At 41.8% G+C, this 21,884-nt stretch overlaps 2 protein-coding genes across 2 annotated transcripts; both read right to left on the minus strand.

The window, feature by feature from the left end:
- Positions 1-143: 143 nt before the first annotated feature.
- per3 (period circadian clock 3) lies at positions 144-13,270 on the minus strand. Its single transcript, XM_052076240.1, has 22 exons — positions 13,102-13,270; positions 9,320-9,711; positions 8,956-9,116; positions 8,745-8,863; positions 8,247-8,445; positions 7,289-7,340; positions 7,001-7,149; positions 6,741-6,819; positions 6,567-6,673; positions 6,303-6,459; positions 6,100-6,208; positions 5,837-5,965; positions 5,642-5,750; positions 5,440-5,551; positions 5,203-5,342; positions 4,941-5,105; positions 4,379-4,630; positions 3,424-4,289; positions 3,099-3,291; positions 2,482-2,668; positions 1,545-1,695; positions 144-1,448 (listed from the first exon to the last, which is right to left on the minus strand). The coding sequence occupies exons 2-22, from the start codon at positions 9,562-9,564 to the stop codon at positions 1,335-1,337; spliced, it is 3,795 nt and encodes a 1,264-aa protein (XP_051932200.1). The 5' UTR covers positions 9,565-9,711; positions 13,102-13,270; the 3' UTR covers positions 144-1,334.
- Positions 13,271-14,238: 968 nt separating this feature from the next.
- On the minus strand, positions 14,239-20,165 carry vamp3 (vesicle-associated membrane protein 3 (cellubrevin)). Its single transcript, XM_052076257.1, has 5 exons — positions 19,919-20,165; positions 18,275-18,353; positions 16,148-16,306; positions 15,986-16,037; positions 14,239-15,808 (listed from the first exon to the last, which is right to left on the minus strand). Coding segments are annotated over exons 1-5 (309 nt in total). The 5' UTR covers positions 19,921-20,165; the 3' UTR covers positions 14,239-15,791.
- Positions 20,166-21,884: the final 1,719 nt, after the last annotated feature.

The following is a 21,884-nucleotide window of genomic DNA, read 5'->3' on the forward strand; positions in this document are numbered from 1 at the left end:
TTCAGTATCGTTGCAGTAACAGAAGCAGTTACTGCCTTACTATGCTTGATTTGTGGATTGTTGTGGTTTTTTTAAAATCATGTATTAAAAAAAAGAATTACAACAGGTCTATCGTTGATAAGCAAAGAAACATACTAAAAAGCTCAGACATCATAGTGCATTTATTCATTCCTTTGTGTCACAAACAGTCCCTGAATTCAAGACAAATGGCTTTTATACACTGTGAAGTTTCATGTACATCTCTCCTACAAAAACATGACACTGTTATATATAATCAATCTCAATCTAAAATTGGTAAGAAAACCAGGTTGGTTTTACATAATTGGGCCACTGTATGGAAGGAAGCAGCAGTCAAGCGCTCACTTACAGCAGCACATAACAATAGCCACAACATTCAGAGTCGAGTGGAAACACACACGCGCGCGCGCAAACACACACATAAGGAATATGTAAGTAATCCCAGGATCACGTGTACTTTGTACAGTGAGTTTAGGAATAGGGCAGGATTATTAGGGAGAGAAGGAGCATTCTTGGGGCACTGTAAATTCTCCTTCAAGTGATGAAGTGTATCTGCTGCTGTTCAGGGGTCCGCATACCTAACGGACATCTCAACGGCATATAATCGACCAATAGAATACAAAGGTGACACTCCAGCAGCAATTCATCCAATAAGGTTAAGAGTGTCATCTGACAGAAAGTAGCACGTCTTTGTATCCAGACAACCGTTAAAACATCTACCTTGTGTCCACCGTTGTGCGACATGTCAGGGAAGGAGTTTACATGTACTGTACAAAGTATACACAATGTACATTAAGTGCTTGCTTTGTGTCGGGTCGCACAAACTGGGGCAGCGATGTCTGTGCGCACAGTGCTTGTCTTCAGGGGGCGTTAACAATAAGACCCATTTCCTAAAATAGTCTTTCAACCTGTACTCCATTGTCACTTCAGTGTGCCGCTTGTGTTGTGATACTTGGACCGGTCCAGTATGGCCTTTGTCCTGCCACATGGTCACACTTGACCTACAGGCCTACTGTGAGTGCACAGGGTTCATGTTAATGGGGGGCAGAAACAATGGGCGCGGGCATCTGCTCAAAGTAGTCGGAGGAAATACATGAAATACAACACCAAGAGAGGTATAATAGTCATGGTCCCATGACCGCACTCGCTTTCGGATGACTGAGCATAAATCCCTGTAAAATGAAACGCCCACCGCTCTTGCCCCCCTTTTCAAATCAAACTATCCAAACGGACAGAGAATAAATCATCTGGCTTGATCAGACAAGATGCACGGTGAGAGTTGTTGAGGATGGATGGTAATTTTGGGGTCACAGCTCTCAAGTGTCCACAATTGAGTCCGGCTCCAGAACCTCCAGAGGGGACGAGCTGTCGGGGTCTGGGGGCGAAGGTGAATGGGCCGCTCCCGCACCGACGTTGCAGGTCACACAACCCTGAAGAACAAGGGGTTTGGGGTGGGGGCATGATCACATGGATGTTTAGGTGAGCAACGGAGATGAATGACTGCGGACTTGCACGCGCATTCCCACCTGAGTGTCTATCTCTTGTGGGATGGTGTGTTGCTGAATCCAGGGGTGGACCAGGGCCAGCTCCTCACGCTGATCTTGGCTGAACCATGGCTGGAGAGGCTGAAGCACTCGCAGTTTTTCCCTGTCCTCAGCCAATACCTCATTCTGGTCCCTGGAGGAGGTAATACATAAACTAAATAAATAGCGAACCATCCAAACAACACACAGCGTTTAGTTATGACAGACCTTTAAAACCGACATTGCAGTCACACAAAATGAAACGTGCCTTCTAGCCTCAAACAGCTGCTATGATAAAACATTTACTGACTACCATTTGCATCACCGAATTATTCAGGTTGTTAACTGGCCTGTGGAATGTTCGTCCACTCCTCTTCAATGGCTGTGCCAAGTTGCTGGATGTTGGAAGGAATTTGTAAAAGTGTGATTAAAGAAAAAAAAAATAGTCAAATTTAGGGCGACCTTTTATTATGGACTGTGTAATGCACACCTGTGCAACAATCAGCATCTTGACATGCTGATTGGATGGATTATCTCAGCAAAGGAGACATGCCCAGTACCATAAATTTAGATTTACAGTGGCGAGATAGCAACAGAGTTCTGACACTTTCTGTGCTGTTTTTTTTTGTTTTGTTTTTTTTCTCCTCCCAAATCAAATGGAAGTCATTTGTTTTCAAGCTAAATCTTGGAAGTTGAATTTAAAATTAACTGGAGTGTTTTGGGGCAATAATTTGTGGAATGTTCAAATTATTAAAACAAGTAATTGTCAACATTTTTCGAGAGGCAGTCAGCCGGGCACTTTGTCCCTGTGAATAATGAGGTTTACTTCACATAGCTAATAGTTATGATATAATCTGCCAAGGTACTAAGTAAGAGATGATTAAAAAAAATATTAATATTGGAGTGAAAAGGGTAGGGAGCTGATTGCGTATGTATATACCTCGTGTGGATCTGGTACGTCATCATGACATGCTCCGACGTGTGCTGAATCATGCTCCACAGCGAGCTCTCCACCTGATTGTCGAAGCTGCGTGGGTGCTCTGCTGGCGCTTCCTGGCTCTTGCGGGCTTTGCGTGATGTGTCTGAGGAATCGTTGCTGGCAAAGTATTTGCTGCTGTTGCTGCTGCCTGAAACCACATAGAAAGTGGGAATCATTCCCCTCTACTTGCTATTAGAAGGAAGTTATTTGTCTCTGCCCTGCAGTAGAATGTTCACAGTGCCTCAAATGTCACACAATCAAGCTAATTTTGGAAGTATTTTCTGTGACTATTTTTTTTTCTGAAATCACCACCGCTGGGTAAAGTAAGGGCAAAGAATAAAATATGTGATTACAACTACAAAACACTAAATTGAGTGCTGAGCTGAGTATTTTTGCTGTATTTCAGCTTTATTACATAGTGGTTAAATTCGCTTTATGATGACAGTCAGATATTGTTTCAAAATGAGAGCAGTTTAGAAGGTTTACAAAGTCATGGAGTTGGTTGCGTTTGGTTTTGCCATTTCCACTGTTCTTCAATGAATTTGTGATGTCAAAATTCCCCTGTTTGGGATGCTTACCAGTGTGAGAGGTTGAGGTTCCATTGGAGCCGGATCCAGACCCAGACCCCAGTGAGCCTCCAGACTCCCCTGATCCAGACCCAGAGGCATTGGAGCCGGTCCCTGACCGCGCATCTTCTTGCAGCAAAAGGTCAAGGAGCTCACTGGAGGTGGACTGAACATCATGGTTCCCAGAATCACTGGGGGCATCACCCTGAGGAGGGGAAAATGTTTGGTCAGAACCCTAGCGTAACCGCAACAGAGCTGTATAAAAAAGTGACAATTTTTGACTCTGTACTAAAGGCAAATGTGGTAGTTGTGATGAGAGAAGTTTTATTGCCATCACCTCATTGTCACCCTGCTCATGAATGCTTTCTGCTAGGTTGTGTCCAGTGCTGCTCTGTCCTTCATTCGGTTTGGGCAGTTCCTCCTGCAGCAAGTTGAGCTGAAGTGGAGAGCTTGAGCGTGAGCTGGAAAATAATGCACGCGGGCCTGCCGTCTCCTCCTCTTCCCCGACGGAGGAGCAGGCCCTCTGTGAGCCGAGCAGGGGGCCAGGGGAAGTCTGAGCTTGGGGCACAGGCTGCACTTGGAACTGGGGTTGTGGAAAGGGGACCCCAGGGGCGAATCCCGCCATGGTGATGGGCGCCTGGGGCAGCATGGAGGCAGCGGAGGGGGGATAAATGGATGGATAACCTGGCGTGAAAGTTGGGTAGTTGGGCAGGATGACAGCCATGACTGGTGTCATGAAGGGATTGATACTCTGGGCTGGCGCCATGGGTTGAATGTTGTGAAAATTGGGGATATTCTGCAGATTCTGGATGGGTTCCATCTGTATATTTTGCATGCCGGGCACATTCTGGTTTTGCTGCATGAGATGGAAATTATAATTGAGCTGGGTCTGGTCAGGGGGCTGCACCACCATAGGAGGGGCTCCAGGTAGCTGTTGCAGTCTTGACGGTTGCTCTGGGGCCGGTTGGGGCGCCAACATGGGAAAGAATGGCGCTTGAAGTGGAGATGTTTGATTGTAGGTCGCTGCTATCTGTGGCTGGGAGGATTCTGACGAGGGCCAGGAGGAGTCTGGGACACGACGAGATGGTACAGGTGGCGAGGCATAGCTGTCTGAAGAGCCCACGGGTTTGGGCCGCCTAAGTCGGGGCTTTACTCTTCGAGAGCGGTTAAGCCCCCCAACGCTCATTGGACGTGCATATTCACCTGTCGCAAATTAGATTTGAAACGGGGCATTTTAATTAATATGCACAAATATTTTGGTGTGTCAGCCATTTGTGTTTGTCAACACAAACCTCTGTGTTGTGAGTGAGCCATCGAGCTGTTGTCCAGCTGGAGATAGAAACTATAGGGGCTCTGCAGAATGCGATTGCGAAATCGGTCCACATACTCTTGCTCCTCCTTCTGCGTGTGAGCTGAAAGCACCTCCTTGGTAAGACCTATAAACCTTCGCTCCTCAGTGGCAGGGCTTGGCGCTAGATGGCCTGTGGCTGGAGCAGCATCAGTGGGCTCGCTGCCCATTGGCACGTCCTCTAGCGCCGTAGCCTCTGTTGAGAGGAACCACACACAAAAAAATAAAATAAAAATTCAAAAAAATCATACGGAGAAGGCTTTTATGAGATTGCATTCATCTCAGAACAGTATATTAAATACAATATATGAACAAAAGTTGTGAGACAGCTCTCAAAATATTTTAAGAGGAATCTGCCCTATGTAGAGCAATAAAACCCACACAGGGATAAGTTTGGTTTGGAAAAAATGGTGAGCCCTGACCTCAACAACATCATTTTCATTTGCTGTAGCTGCAACGACTAGTTCTCCAAATACAAATCCGTTCAGAGCATGTATCATACATACCTGATTCAGGTTGGGGAACATGGACGATGGTGCTACTGTACGAACATTGACTGGTGACAGAGACCACACTCATTGCCTTAGTGGACATGGTGATGTCTGTTAGAGGAGCTCCAACAATAGCTGCGGTGCTAGGCCCGACCGATACCTCGCTTTCCAACATCGCCACTGGACAGAGAGAACACATTTCGGAGAAATTAGATTATTAAAAAAAACAAAAACAAAAAAATCAACGAACAAACTTGATTCACGTTAGTGTTTTTACCATCTGAAGCAGCTTGGGCTGTGTCATTGGCTCTGGCAGGCCTGTCATCTTCAGAGGTAGAGGATGAGGAAGAAGAAGTGGCAAGGGAATGAGATTCGCTTTTCCGCTTCAAAGCTGGCCCTGTACAGCTCTCCAAATATCTGTATGACACCGCCAAAGGCATACAGTGGATAAACAGATGAAGAGGAATTTGGTATTCGATAAAGATGACACAAAGACCACACATACTGTACGTACCTAATAATGTTGTCCACACAATTGATCTGCTGGTAGGAGGGAATATGTGTTGGTTTCCTGCTTTCATCAGGATCCCCCACGTCAGGATGGGAGGCTACCGGAACCAAGTGTGCTATAGGACAACAATGTCAATTCAATTAACATTCAACACCGCAAAAAAACACTTTATTTGGACTTCAGATCATTTGTTGTTTTGCACTACCTGGGGCGGGTTTGCCAAACAGAGGAATTTTGTGGCTGGTATCAAAATAGGCCCGCTTTCCCCAATTCCTGACTCTGTTCACATCTGCACAGATTTGCTGAAGAGTCATCTGCAAGAACACAAAGACGCAATGTAATTCAACTTGGTTGCAGCGTTGACACTTCACAACGAGCATGTGGCGATTTCGGGACTTACGGGTTCCCGGTGTGAGTCCTCCCACAAGTTACCGTTGCTGTCGCTCGAAGAAGCTACGCTGATGTAATGCTCATGAGAACCGTTACTTCCTAAACTGCCATAACCACTGGAACCGTTGTTATGGACAGGCTGGGGAAGGGAGGCGGGATGGAAAGGCTCATTAATGAAGTTGAGCAAGAGCCCTGAAAATTTTTCTTTGCGAGCAATGTTATGAACTCCAATAAGTGCATGCGTAGCATCACGCATACCCTTTTGATAATCACCTGCAAGAAGAGTTTATAGATCTTGGCTTGCAAATCTTTGATTTCTTCATGGGTCACAGTTAAATCCACTTTACTCTGAGCAGCAAACACATCCTCATTCAGTGGAGTCCTAGCCAAACAGCAGACATTACAAGTCTTTTCACACATTTAATTCTCCACCTGGGACCACTGCGTGGTTGTGAATGTGTTTTATTACTGCTTACGTTCTGACTTTGTGGCGTCCTATGATGAAGGCCACCTTGCGGCTCCAAGGGTTGATGAAGCTGGACCAGCTGGTGTCCAGTGTGATATAATCTCCATTCTGACAGCGCAATCGAACCGGCGAGTGTTCAAACGGTGACTGACCCGCGTACTTCAACACTACATAAAAGATATAATAAAATGAGAAAATAAATAAATAACAAGCAGGTTGAAGTTGTACTCATCCAAGATTATTCAGCGGGTATGTCAAACAAGTCAAACCATACCCTTCCGGTGCATTGACAGCAAGAGGGCACGGTCGTCTGGATGAATGCTGGTTAACAACGAGGTGCCAATCAGATCTTGAGGGAGGTATCCTAGCAATGGCACTGCCCTGTGGGATGTCACGAAATTAACTTGGTGGTCAGGTGAATGCCTCGCAGACGTGAATGGCTAATGACCTGTCGTCCACTTCGAGGAACACACAGCCAGGTGAATGGGTGGTGGTGAAGATGCGCTTGTCCATGGGAATCCGTGGTGCTGGGAATGCAAATAATACATCACTTGTATGGTACTCTTGAAGCAAATTAAGTCACTAGCGTTATTTCTGCAAACATCAAGGAGAAAAGTAAACATCTACCATGTTAACAGAAAGTTGTGAGTTATCACTGGGGTAGAGCTGAATGTGTGGGGTGTATGCGGCGTTAATGATAAGGATTACCCTCATATCCTGAAATGATGCGTTCAGCCAGTGCCAAGCAGCACAGCTCTTCCACCTTCCCACTGCTCCCCGTTCCCTGCACTTTCAGCAGGTAAGGTGTGATGCGAAATGGGTTGTAGCGCATCTCACCCTCGCGATCCTTGCCACCTCTGAAACACCAATAGCAAGTTTAATGTCACGTACAAGTCACCATATAAAACAGCTGCAGAATTGCGGTTTGAGCATTTTTCTACCAGGGCTTTGTTGGATTTTTTTTTTCAAATCAGATATTGTGACATAAATGCTGACCTGATTCTGCAGAAGAAAGACTTGACCTGGGCTGAGTCAAATAAAACTCCAGCTGTAGACGTAGCAACAAAGAAATTGAATGTATTTTCAATAACATACCGGAGTCCAGTACAACCGACCTAACAGTACAAAAGAAAATATATGGAAAAGTGCAACACTTACCTTTGCCATTTGGAAAACAACCAGGAGAGTTACAGAATCTTGCGAACGTCACTATTCACTATAAGGCACAGCAACTCCTTCAAGTCTAAATTTAACACATTCCTACAATGTGGCCCTTCTGCTCAATACGATCAACTTTTTTTTAACAGAAAAATCCCACGCAAAAATAGAAAAGACCATGGAAAAAAATCCTGGAGGAAACACAAAGTGGACTTTTTAGAGAGAGCTACGGTATGGGTGAATTCTCAAACTCAGCTCATGGCTGGAGTTTTGATCTTTTGTGTTTGCTTTTATCTATGGCCACTTCCTTGTTCCTTTAAATGACAGAGAGCCAAACCAATTGAACGGGAGCAATGTGAACATGGTGATGAAAGATATCAAAGTTTCCTGTTCTAAACACATTGTCTCTGTTCCCACAGGCTCATCATCATTATGATTCAACAGACTGGCAATACTGGTCAAAAGCTCTCCTTTTGACAGACAAAGTGGGTGCCTTACACGCCTTTTTACTGTTTCTTGTTTTTGAAAGACACTTTCTGGTTTGGAGATGACGCATGATGTGCGAACAGGTAGTTGTGGACACTGTGTACAATTCCACTCACAGGTACGCTATATTGACTGAATGGTGATTATAACATTCTTTAGCGGGATTGTTCACCAAAATGTAAAGGGTTATCCCATGGTGGTGCTTCACCGCACCTCAAAACCTCTCACTTTTGGGCATTTTGGCTTGATGAAAGTTACTAGTAATAATTACAAAATAATAATAATAATAATACTTGTCTCGCAAGCACACCTGTGTGTGAGTTGGTCCAGGGCGGGAGATGCGGCTGTGCCGTATAGGAGTAGAAGACGTTCACATCTTGGTGGAAGAGCAACTCCACAAACTTGGCCGACTCCAGGAACTTCCTCTTGCAGCACAGGATACTGGAGGCCTGCTCGGAGGCATGTAGCACACGGCCACTCGACAGCGAGAAGACCACAACGAAGGAGTCCTACACAAGCAAGGGCACAGAGGCGCACGCACACAAGCAAGCCAAGTAGCACACACACACGCACACACACACACGCACAAAGGCAGTAAAAACATACACTCACACACACACCCAGGTGTAAAAAATGAGGGACAAGTGCAAATGTGTCCTTGGGTTCGTACTACATGCACAATTTTAATACCCTTCTCTAATCAAATTAGCTGACAAAACAATTGGTCTACTGTGTTGAATTAGTAAGATCAAAGTGCAGATTGCAGTGAGAATGATGACAAATGGGTAGCAAGTGTTGGCTTGTGTACCGTGTTCTTCAGGGTGTGTTCTGAGGTGACTCTTTCCAGCTCTTCACGAGTACAAACGGTGGCATTGCTCTTCTCATCCTGGCCATTTCGCATCAGCAAGTTGTAATACTCGCTATTGGCTGCAGAGAAGGACACACGCAAGTTGCAAGCACTCGTCCTCTAACCCAATCTCTCTTGTTTGAGAATCATATTTGATTAAGCAGCAGGTTACCTTGGACTTGCTTGACGCATTTGAGGGCATAATGCAAAGCCTCGACAGTGCTGGCTTTGCTACGACTGCGTTTGTCAAATGGAAGCCTCTTCTTCATCTCGGTGACTGTGTTCTTCATCTCTTTGTGGACCTGACCTTTCCTCCCATCTGCATTCACACTGCTGCTCAGAGAAAGACACATGAGGGGAAGGCGGGGTTAGGAAGCCCTTCACATCATTATATAGCCTCCTGCGTTTATAACCACCACGAATTGCATTTGCGCGCATGTTTGTCAATGGGAAAGGATGAAGAGGAGATCATAATGTAAGAACAGTGCCCCCTACTCTTATTACATTCTGTGTCCTGTGGGTGGTTGTCGTAATACCTCTTTGTGGAGGCCGAGGTGGATCCTGTGGCGCTGTGATTGTCTGGGGAGGCGAGGTCGTGCGAACCGCTAGTCATCTCCTCGTCTTCCTGTGCCATTTCTCCGCACACGTGAAGCCCAACGCTTATTGATTGAGCACCTCTGACCTGCTGCGCCGATGACATCCTGTCTTCTCTGACACCTTCTCCTGTAGCTGATGATATTACGGGCTCCTCCACATCTGGGCTGCTGACACTGGCGGGCATTTCTTCGCTTAGGTCACACCTCAGTAGTAATTCTGCCAATCACCCTGGTCAATGGGGGTCTTCGTATGATCAACAACAGGAATGGGTTCCATGAAGCCCTTTGTTGGAATCTGTGTGGAATGCCGGTGAGGTGGTTCGCCTTCAGCACTGTGGGTTTGGAGTGTGAAAAAATTATTTGAATAAGATCTCACATGGTTTTAATTGGTGGAGACCAATGAACAATGGGACCTCCTCATCTGAATATTATTCTTAAAGATTCAACTTGTCTTCAGACAAGTGGGTATTCATTGAATTATTTTACTTAGCCTCTGATTTCAATCCTAAATGGACTTTTTTCATAATTATCTTACTTCTATCAAACCTTGTGACAATGTTGGCTTATTGGAAGAAAACTCTGCAATGTGTGTTCGGTTCATAAAGTCCATTCCTTTTTTTTAAGTTGTCAATGTAATACACATACTAAAGCTACAAGAATGTCCAAGAGGTATAAACAGTTTAAAGAGTACCGGCGCCTCAGGTCTGTGGACCAGACATTATTAGAAGTACCAAGGACTAAACTGAGGGTCAGAGGGGATCGAGCCTTTTCTGTTGCTGGTCCATCTCTCTGGAATGACCTCCCACTGAACATTCGGCAAGCCTCCTCGCTGCCCATCTTCAAAGCCCTCCTCAAAACTCACTTGTATTCTTTGGCATTCGACTCAGCATGACTTAGATTTGTTCTTGGTTTTACTGTTTGGTGGTTTCTACCGCCTTTATTACCTATTTGTCTTACTGTTTATTGTGCATGTTAATTTGCTCCATGTACAGCACTTTGTATGCAGCGATGGCTGTTTGAAAGTGCTCTGTAAATACTGTTGACTTGACTTGACATTAAAGGTGGAAAAACTAGAAATGATTGACCTCGGTTGCATTTCTTTACATCCCCAAAACCTGGCCCGCTGCCTTGTTACATCCACTGCCCGCTGAAAAGCTCAATCAGAAGTCAGTGAAAATGTCCTGCAGAGTCTCTGCAGGATTACATAATCGTGAAGCTCAATTTGGAATACACGAAGACATCTTGTGATACTGTAACTCTGCTGATAAAAACAAAAGAAACGCAGGCATTGTGATCATTTGCTTTGACCTTAAAGAGACAGGTAGAGCTCATAAAACCACATATGAGCCTTTGCTCTTCAGCAAATGAAACCACCTGCTCATAGAGTGCTTTGACATAGTATTTGCCGCCTCTGGATTTCTGTGTTCTTTTCGTATCTATTACATACAGAGGTTTCAGTTGACTAAACTAATTTTAATACACACAGAGACTACCTAAGGAAATACAAAATGCAGTTAATAAATTTATTAAAGCACACACAAAAAAAATCCAAAATTACCTGTCCCTTCATGAAAAAGTAATTGCCGCCGCCCCTTGTTCAATCACAAAGTAACCGTGACTTCAATTTCACAGGCAACACCTGAGCACCACATTTGCTGAATCAAGAAATCACATATATAGAATCTGTCAGACAAAGTGAAGTACCGGTAGGGTACAAGACCTCAGGAAACAAACGCATCATGCCACAATCCAAAGAAATGCAAGAAGAAATTTGAAAAAAAAGTTATGAAATGTAGCAGTCTGGAAAGGGTTCCAATGACATTTCCAAGACTCTTGGGCTTCAACAAACCACTCCTAGAGCCATTATCCACAAATGCATAAAACTGGGAACAGTGGCTACTATATCTAGGAGTGTTTGACCAGATTAAATTACTCCAAGAGTGCAATGACATCCAGGAGGTTGCAAAAGAACGGAGAACAACAGCCAAAGAACTCCAGACCTCTTTGGCCTCAGTTCAAGTCAGTGTTCACGATTCTACCAGAAGAAAGACACTGACCCAAAATGGCATCCATGGGAGAGATCCCAGGCAAAAACCACCACTGTCCAAAATGAAAACCAAGGCTCATCTCACATTTGCCAAAAGACATCTTGATTATCCTCAAGACTTTTGGAAAAACATTCTGTGGACTGATGAGTCAAAAATGTGAACTTTTTGGACTGTGTGTGGCCTTTTACGTCTCAGGTAAAAATGGCAGAGTGCTTGAGAAAAAGAACATAAGATAAGATATCCTTTATTTGTCAACATAACAAACATGATGCCAACAGTGAAGCATGATAGTGGCGGTGTGATGGTCTGTGGCTGCTTTGCTCCCTCAGGAACAGGACAACTTGCTGTGATTGACGGGACAATGAATTGTGCTGTCTACCGGAAAATTCTGAGGGAGAAAGCCCAACAAACTCAAGTGCTCTTGGATCATGCAGCAGGACAATGATCCGAAACACACCAGCAAGTCCACCTATGAATGGCTAAAAAAAAAGTTTTAAAAGTTTTTGGAGTGGCCAATAACGTCTGGATTTCAAATCAATTGAGATGCTGTGGTGTGACCTTAAACGGGCAGTTTATGCAATTAAAAAATCTTCCAATATGGTGGAGTCAAAGCAATTCTACAAAGAAGAGTGGGCCAAAAATCCTCCACAGATATGTGAAAGTCTCACAACCAAATATTGCAAACGTTTGATTTCAGTTATTGCTGCCAATAGTGCCACGACCCATTGTTAGGTTACATTTTCACACAGGGACAGGTAGGTTTGGATTTTTGGTGCCTTAGAAAAGGCATTTTAAAAAAATCTTGGGTTGTTTCTGTGTGATATTAAAACTCATCTGATGAACTGAAACCTTTGTGAGTGGTAAATAATATGCAAAGAACACATACTTGACCACCTTTTGAAAGTTCGAGGCCTCTTCCCACATTAACCTAAGAACCAAAAAAACAAATTCATGCCACCTCCCCAAACGGCCAAGCCTCCTTTCGTTCACCAGAAAATCATGAGCTGCATTTGTATGGAAGTATTTCTGTGCCACTGGCTGGCACCCTGTTCAGTCGTTAGTCCGCCTTTCGCCCTCTTCAGCTGGGATAGGCTCCAACAACACCCGTGACCCTCTTCGGATAAGCGTGTTGAAAGTGGGTGGGTGGGTATTTCTGTGCCACCAAACGGACATGCACAATTACATTTCCAAAAGAAGCTTTAAAGAAAAGACAAAAACAAAGCAAAGCGCAAGAGACCCTATAAAATCCCAGAAATTGTGAAAAACGTGGCCGAAGAGGGGAAGTCAGATGACAGTTTCTTGTCCGCTCCGGTCGTCAAGATTATTATAGCGCTTGATGCTAAATGCTGTCAAACAGTGTAGAATGTATTTCAAACATGTTTTAAGAGAACATCTTTCGTTATGGCAGACATGTTACTCAACATTAGCTACTTATCGGCTTCGCGACGAAGATAATCGACCGCCGTCGTAGCAACGCACTCGACTAGGTTAAAATGATTACTATAATTCACGAAGTTAGCCAGTAGTTATATGAAAAACTGATCCCCAGAAAAATATTAATTTCAAGATTTACTTCTACACTTATGTGTAGTAATAAAGTGGACGATGTGGTTAGCTAGACGACCTGGAAGCATTAAAGACATCACACAACCAGCTTTTAGTGAAATATTTTACCTTTTACACCACACGCGTTTCTCCACTTGAACGTATTTTTCCGTGAACAGGTCGTCTGGTCGAAATGAAACTATTTTAAATTAGATCTTATTCACAAAGCTAAGAATTACCGTGCGCTTGACACATTTGAGCAACGTGAGTCCGGTTCGGTATGGCCCCGCCCAGTACACGACGATTGGACAACGAAATTTACATGTGTTCTTTGAATGGCTGATACGCCATTTGTGGGAGTGTCTACATTTTGGTTTAGCAAACGTCGGCGGTGGTTCACGTGGACTTCCATGTTACACAACAGAGGGAAAACAAGTACGGTACAAATTGCGCATGCGCTAAACACCGCAGACGTTGCATCTTCCCCTCTTCTTCACCGAAAGAATGAACACCAAACACTTGCTGTTAAAATTGTTCATACCTCCCGCATTAGATTGCTGTTAATTTCAAACTTCATATCGATATAGGTATAATAAATTACATTTCTGTATTAACTCTAACGCGGATAGTACACATAAGCAACCATCCATTTTCTGAACCACATACCCTCACTAAAACATGCATTTTTTATTTATCGTACTAAACTCCTCATTTGAGGAACAGCAATGAAAGTATAAAGGAGTTTCTAGCCTAAAATTGGTTAATGCATGAAATATAGTCACAGAGAATTTATGCTAACATACAATAAGCAGATTGTAGTAATTAAACAGTTTTACCGGGCATTTACACATTTTGTACTTTGGGGAGACAAATGGCACCAAATCAGTGGAACGGCCGTAACTCACACGTGACATTAAAAAGGATTTCATTCACTTCAATTTCTTTTGTCATCCACATATCCTACTGTTTTTTTTCGGGGATTTCATTCACTTCAATTTCTTTTGTCATCCACATATCCTACTGTTTTTTTTTCGGGGGTGGGGATTTGCTGTGTTTGGGGGGTGTGGATTTGTTAAAACGCAACTGTGGGCAAATATCTAAATGTGAATTTATTTCCATACACTATATATAAATTACATGTTTAATAAAGTTGTGAAAGCTCTGGTGCTGAAAACTGACAGTAATAAGAAAGTAGTAAATATAAAACGACCCAATATTATTCACAATACTCTTAACAATGTGATAAAGTGAACAAGCAATCACACATTTACTTACACATTTTAATAAGATAGAAGCAACAGCAGGGTATGCAATCATCCAGTGTTGGCACAGTACATGTAATTCTCACACCGTCATTCCCCGAACTAAGTTTTTCTACAAATTTCAACAAGCTACAATGTTTTGCAGCAGCGCACATACACACAAAAACCCCACTGAAGATTAGTTCCACATACATTAGTTTCAAAAACCATAGCTCAAAAAAATGACATTACACATGCGTGCACTTGATTCGGATGGGATACATCAGTGTAATTTCCACACTCATGTAAGTTATTTAAGCAAGTTAGCTGCACAGTATGTTTGGGTGCATTCAGGAGGCACAGCTGACTCCATCAGGAAGATAATTACCGGTATACATCATTGGGTGGAAGAGGCGCAGACATTTAGACTGACTTATGACAATGTGTCTATCCATTGGCCTGACACTAACGGAGAGGGTACACAACCTTCTTATAATCATTTTCTATAAAGCCCTTCGGGGGACATATGGAACTCTTGCAAAGTAATGTGTTTATTGTGGTGTATCATCATTTGTGGATTAGATGCCATCAGCTGACATCACAGTTACCTTGTGCTCTGGAACCGGTTCTAAACATTTTAATAGTTGTATTGAGTGCTATTGTGGTAGTAGATTCCCCATCCCTGCTGTAGACATTTATCCAAATTAGAGCACAAATGAGCTCTAACTGTACACCAAGTCATTCCTGAGACAATGATGTAAATGGACAGAACATCATGAACTGAGACATACGTGTTCCTCCTCAGATATCTTTGATAAAAATTGACCAGTTTAATTATTTCATCTAGTCACAATTGAATTCACTATAAATGATATTTCCGTAAAGGAATTAATAAAGTACATTTTTCTAGCTACCGAACAACCGAGTACAAAAGCCCTCAGCCATGTGTATAAATAAGTTAAGGCATTGGGTCACATGATCATACAATCAAACAGATCTATGTCTTTTGAAGTCAGGCAGAAGCAAAAAACAGTATCGGAGTGCTCTTTCTCAGGTGAAAAATGCTGAATTTGCTTCAGTGGTAGGCACAATACAGTTTCGAGGAAAATGTTTTAAGTCTTTCTGATGGCACGTCTCTTAGCTTGGCACACACTTTGTAGGCTTTTTAGCAAACACAAAAACAAAATGCAAGAGGAGTTCACAACAAGGCATCTTATTTTGTGTCGTAGAGAAGGACAATGGGGTATGTTTTGTAATAATTTACAACAAGGCAGCATAGTTTTGTTTCCAACAAGTGACATGGGGTTTTAGTTTCAGTTCAATTATTGAATTATTTGTTTATGTGTCTTTGGTATGTGGCACTGCATAAGAATGGCTTGTAGTTAGCCCATTACCTTTACTGAGGAACATCTCAGTACACACGCGGGACAAGGAATGAAGACGCCCTCCCCCTTCCAAAGAAGATAATGCGGAACTGAGAAGCCACTAAATATGATTGTGACCTCTGTCTCTATGCCTCTCAACGATGCAAGTTGCTAATCTCCTCTTTGCTCCTTTCTTCCTCTTACTGATGCCGTTTTATGCTCTTGACCAAACTAAAAATGGACACAAATAAAGCACATTTGTACAAAAGACAAACAAGGCAAACAGTTCAACTACTATACGGCGAAAAAAAAGTCAATAAAAGTCTAAATTCACCTAAGTTACTGAAACAATGCAATTTCTTTTCAAACCATTCCTTAGTACAAACATTTGCATTGCGCGATACTCACTAATAATGATGACAATGATAATCAGTACGACTGCTATCAGGATGGCCCACATCTGCAAGGAAAATCGGCAAAGAACGTCAGAGCAAAAATCAGCTTAACTCTATTCAAAAACAGTCTTGATTTCATTATTCTGCTTTGCAACCACATCTGTCAAAATCACACCTTGCAGTTTTTCCACCAGTACTTCCTCTTCAGTTTGGCAGCACTGGTCTCAAACTGGGATGCTCCAGCTTGGAGTGCGTCTGCTCTGTCATCCAATTCGGATAATTTCTGGTCACGTTCCAGCACTTTGTCCACATTCACGCGCATAATATCCACCACCTGCTCACAAAACCACCACAGTTGACAAATGAATTAATTCTGACTGTGTCATATCAAATGTCCACAACCGCATATTGCATGGATAGTAGCGTTAAAAAAAGAATTCAGAATGAACAAAACACCATATTGGAGCAACACATGTAAATTATTTAGCACAATTAGAGATTCAAATTCTGTGTTCTGTATACTGATGTGAATTATTTAAAGGGAAAGTCAACCCCCAAATTTTCCTTACAATCATAAGTTCTATGCAGCCCTACTGGTGTAAACACGGCATTCCTATTACTATTACATTTGTAGAATATGGGTTGAGCAATAAAATCCACCTGTTTTTGTACATTTCAGGGGGTGGCCATTTTGCCACTTGCTGTTGTCTGAAAATGACATCACAGCTGCTCAGGACTCAGGGGGAAAAAAATCATGGCTTGGTTTCAGTAAACATGAGGCGAGATTTTATTTTTAATGGATTTTGCTGCTGAACTCACATCCCACAAACGCATTATTAACCAGAATGCCGTGTTTAGATTAGTGGAGGGGCAGAGAATATAATTGGGTTGACTTTCCCTTGAAACCCAGAGGCAGTTAGTTTTTCATCCGATTCATTGATTAATAGCCAAAATAAACCAACAAATGTATCATTTCAATCATTGTTAGTGGTAGCTCTACATAAATCTCTTTGAATCTCTCACTTTGAAGTAACAGACAGTATCAGCGAACGCACACAACCCACATGTTCCACTGATCCACAAACTCGACTACTGCCACTTCGCTCAGACAGAGCAACAGAGTGCAGAGGAGTGTGCAAGCATTACATAACCATGGGCTGTGATTATATAAGACTCCAGCAACCAATTGGAGGCTCTGTGGACATGCTCAAAGTTGACAATCTGTGTAGGAGGGGCTAATTTGAGCACAAAAAAAAATGGGAACGGCATTTTGTCATACGTCATATCAGAGGAGTATTGTCTGAATATTTTCAGGCACGTGAATTAACAAGTGAAACGTGTTTGCGTGCAACACTCTTCTCCAATGGCGATTCCGAACAGTGACGCCAAAGGTTATGCAATTCTCTGTTCGAGACACACATGAAGAAACAGTGAGTCATAGGGTCGCCAGGGGCAGTGAGAAGGAGAGACGATCAATGGAGGCTCTGTGCTGACATCACTCACACCTCAACACAAACAAAACCAAAGGGTAAAATTTTGATGAAAGCAACTTTCACTAGGAAGTGAGTATTAAACGTGTCCAAAAATGACGTGACTTCATCACTGCATGGAAGGTTAATGTGTGCTCTGAATATTGCTGACTAAACTTGGAATACAATTAAACATCACCTTTCATTAGCTTTATAGTGAAAACATATTTGTAGCTTTGGGTAAATACAATGGAACCACTGAGTTTGAACAAAATCTGGTAAAATTTCAAAACTACTCTGCACATACAGTGCTCTGAAACGGTATTTGCGCCCTTCCTGATTTCTGTGCTCTTTGCACATTTATCGCACACGAAGGTTTCAGTTCATCAAACCAATTTTCGGATCGCACAGAGACTACCCAAGAAAATACAAAATGCTGTTTCTAAATGCAAATTTAATTTATTAAGGCACACGCAAAAAAAAAATCCCTACATGAAAAAGAACCCCCCCACCCCGTTAAAGCACAAAGTAACTGTGACCAAAGACAGTTTTGGGATAGCCAAGTTCAATTTCCCTGGCAACACCCCAGCATCATATTTGAGTGAAGAAATAATTAAAATCTGTCAGACAAAGTGACACAGGCTACAAGAGCTCAAGAAACAAACCCATCATACCACAATTCAAGAACAAATTAGAAAATTTATCGCAAACATTTTCAAAAGTGATACAGTGAACAGATCCAGCAACAGCATCACTGCCAACAATGATGTTGTGTCAATATTTTTTCGGAAAAGAAGGAAAACAGTAGTTTGACTTGTGCAGAGTTGTCATACCTCATCAACCTGGGCTTGGGTCTGCTGCAAACGCTTGTTGCTTGACCCAGCAGCGGAACCTTCTGGAACTAAGCCTGACCTGGAGAAAACGATGTATATTATTATATATACACGTGTGTGTGTGTGTGTGTGTGTGTGTGTGTGTGCCTGCGTGTCAATGTGAAGATACTCACCTTTGAGCTGCACATATTCACCCAGACCAGTGTACACAATGTATAATTTTTACCCTAAGTTTAGTATTTGTATGTTTATGTAAAAATTGACCTGATGGAGAAAAACTGAAATCTGTTTTTTGATTCTACACCCAAAAACATGTTAAAAACAGCTGTCAGACCAAACTCAACAAAAATTGCGTTCCCCAGAGTTATTATCGATGACAGCACAGAATAGAACGAATCGGATTGTGTTTACTGTAATGTTATATTTTGCGGCTACGATCAGTGACGTCATCGATCAATCGGTAAATTATAACATTGCAACCGAACACCGATTTTGCATAACAATGCAAAATATCTGCCCATCCAACACAGCCAATCAGATCTGTGTCACGTCTAATTGCAAACTGTACAAAACTGTGAAATAAAAGATTTTAAATTAAAAAAAACACCCAAGAACAAACAGTTCTTAAGGATTGCATGATAATGTAGCATACTGAACTACAATTAAAAGTTAAAAACAAGAGAACGGTACTGAAGGTAAAAAAAAAAAACATGTCCTGGAGAGGATTTTTTTTAAACAAGCTTCAACTTTATATTTATGCTTGCATATTATGTATTAAATGTAAATGTTACTTGTATATAACCAAGTGATGCTATTACCACACGTTAAGTATCACCGTTCAAAAAGATTTGGTGAACTAAGTATCTAGAAAAGAGCAATCTATTTCAAGAATAAACTGGAAAGCGACTGTATGAACATTCTCTCTGTCCAACCCATAACACAGCACAGAAAAACACTTGTGACACTGGATAAGGCCTGCATGCAGCCGGTACAATGTCACTACATTCCTGTTGTACATATAGTCATGCTGATTAGATAATTTGACACGGCAAAGTAACTCCAAAAACATACATGCTGAAACTCACCGATTATAAACAACCAAAAAGACGTTTACATTTCGCAGTTCATCGATTTTCTCAACGTAGACTTGTCATACAATTTGGCCTGAAATCCAAAAACCTCAGTTAAGGCGGTTTAAACAACCCCCAGTTGCTGTGCAGTCTGTTTATCGAGTTGATTCACCATTTGACGATTTAATTGATTTATTGTGGTGAAAAAAAAGTTATGAAGTTCTGACGTTGAGGATATAAATGAACTGCTCGGGGATGCTAAAGTGCATTGCAGTTATTGTCGGAAGAGCAGTACAACGTATGTGTAAGTTGCCATCCAGCAACAACAACAAAAACACAAGTAAGAGTAAATGATAAAGTTACTCGGCTCAAATGCAGAATCTGTATAGTTAATGTAAACCTCTGAGGAAATTGCCTGGTTAACAAACTACCACTTGTTGCGTGCTAACAGCTAAATTTAGGGCGTATGCTTCGTTCAATTTTCCGCAAAAATACAGACCCAGTGTTCTAATCTTGTTTGAACCAACAACACGATATCTTAGACGTGCATATACTGTAAATTATTAAAACTTACATCGTGAAGTAAACGTTACTTTATCTTGCACCGGATGTTTCTTTTTGTAGCGAGTTCTAACACGTACAGTTGAGCTGCGTTGGGGTTGCACTGGGAAGTCTGAATTTCAGAGTTCCCACTCATGGAAGAAAAAAATCAATTGCAGCGCCCCCTGAACTCGAGAAACTATGAAAATGTCTCAGCAGCTGATGTTAACTCATCGCTATTACTACCGTTTGTAAAGTAATTTGGAAAGAAACCATTGATTTCTCGAGTTAAATGGGACGAGATGTACTTTAGTTACTGCTATTTTGATCAGCGAACAATCGGTTGAGAAAGATTTCGTCCTTCTGACGTCAGTTATGCGTACGTTCTACATCTAGATCTTGGCAAAACAAGCGTAAAATGTGATCTGTGACGTTGCAGTGTCGACGAAAAATGCATTTGTTTTCAGACGAGAACGTCAGTCTTTGTTCACTGAATATGTTTTTACGGGGAGTACCTGAACACAACATTGAATAAACGACATACTTCCGCCAACAGTGACGAATGAAAGCCATAGAAAAAGTAACAAAGCGTTTTGAAATAATAATTTAAGTGTAGTACTGTATTGCAATTGCCGCTCACCCAAAGCACCGCACTATCATATTAAATATCTACTTGAATTAATTGTAAATGTACATCCAATTTAAAGGCGTCGAGGAAAGCCCCGTGATCAACATGTGACAACTGGAACAACAGGAATTTACTACATTGACCGTTAATATTAATATTTATCACAAAAAACTCAGTACACCCCAAAACAATTGGTAAAACTCGACGTTCTTTTCGTAATGAATACATATACTAAAAATACGTTTACAAATATGTGCCATTGATCTTTTACAAAGAAGACTTGTCAATGTTCACTCAATACAACGTTTCTAATGAATTCATTAAATGTAAAATCCATTAAACCGATGGAAGTTAAATAAAAAGTAATTCAATCCACAAGTAAAGTGGTTAGTTTATCCATCCATCCATTTTCTGATCTGCTTATCCTCACATGGGTCGCGGGACGTGATGAAGTCTGTCCGAGATCTCTTCGAGAATTAGGCGTGGTACACCCTGAACTGGTCGCCAGCCAATCACAGGGCACACATAGACGAACATCCTTTGGTCCTCACAATCACACCGAGAGACATTTTAGTTGATCTTCTCAGCAGCACTTTAAGGTAGACATAATCAAACAGTATATTATAGGTGCATTTTGCCATTAGAATAACGTTGAGTCACCCTCCTCATAGATTAAGACTGACTGTAGCTCAAATTATTCATTTTCCATTCAACTATATTACTGACACTGACACTGACTGTGACGATCATAACCACCAGAAATGTGACAGCTGACATGCCTTGAGTGTGGTGTCTGTCTTCATCGTTTGGAAATATGTAGACATGCAGATTTAAGAACGTTTTCTTACAGCGAACGATTAATGGTGGGGAGTAAATTGTTACTTGAGTTGCACTCTTCTTGACCTATCTAATGCCATTTAGTGGTGAAATGTCCACTTTCTATTTCATGCGAATATCAATGATTTTTTTAGTCATGCGTAAATATAGTAAAAGTCTGACCGCAATGATCACAAAATATTTTACTTAAGACGAACTAATGGAAGAAAAGAAATGGGTATATTTAAGCAACCGTTAAAGTACCTCACGACCGTGTGTGAACAATGACGCATCAGAATAACAATTACTGGAAACAAACATGCAGTACTATACAATGCTTCCCTCTAGCGGTCATATATAAAATTGTTTGGGCTCCATTTGGATTACGTTAGACGTGACACGTGACATATCCAGCGATTCGTAATTTTACATGTTAAAATTACCAAATATGTTTTCTTGCAAGAAAGTGGTTTAAAAAATGTTCCATTTAATACATCATTTCCATTTTATTTCATCTACCCGGAACAATATGTGTTATTTCATTTTATTCCATCGG

Source organism: Hippocampus zosterae, chromosome 9 (genome assembly GCF_025434085.1).
Source record: "Hippocampus zosterae strain Florida chromosome 9, ASM2543408v3, whole genome shotgun sequence".
NCBI lineage: Eukaryota > Metazoa > Chordata > Actinopteri > Syngnathiformes > Syngnathidae > Hippocampus > Hippocampus zosterae.

Excerpts from the sequence above, each read along its gene's own strand:
- per3 (XM_052076240.1), bottom strand. The coding sequence starts at position 9,564 with ATGCCCGCCAGTGTCAGCAGCCCAGATGTGGAGGAGCCCGTAATATCA. Across the intron at positions 9,117-9,319 it reads ACCTCGGCCTCCACAAAGAG|CAGTGTGAATGCAGATGGGA; the intron begins GTATTACGACAA and ends TTCTCTGAGCAG. Across the intron at positions 3,292-3,423 it reads ATGAGCAGGGTGACAATGAG|GGTGATGCCCCCAGTGATTC; the intron begins GTGATGGCAATA and ends TCCCCTCCTCAG.
- vamp3 (XM_052076257.1), bottom strand. Across the intron at positions 16,307-18,274 it reads CCCAAGCCCAGGTTGATGAG|GTGGTGGATATTATGCGCGT; the intron begins GTATGACAACTC and ends TTTTGTGAGCAG. Across the intron at positions 16,038-16,147 it reads ACTGGTGGAAAAACTGCAAG|ATGTGGGCCATCCTGATAGC; the intron begins GTGTGATTTTGA and ends TTTTCCTTGCAG.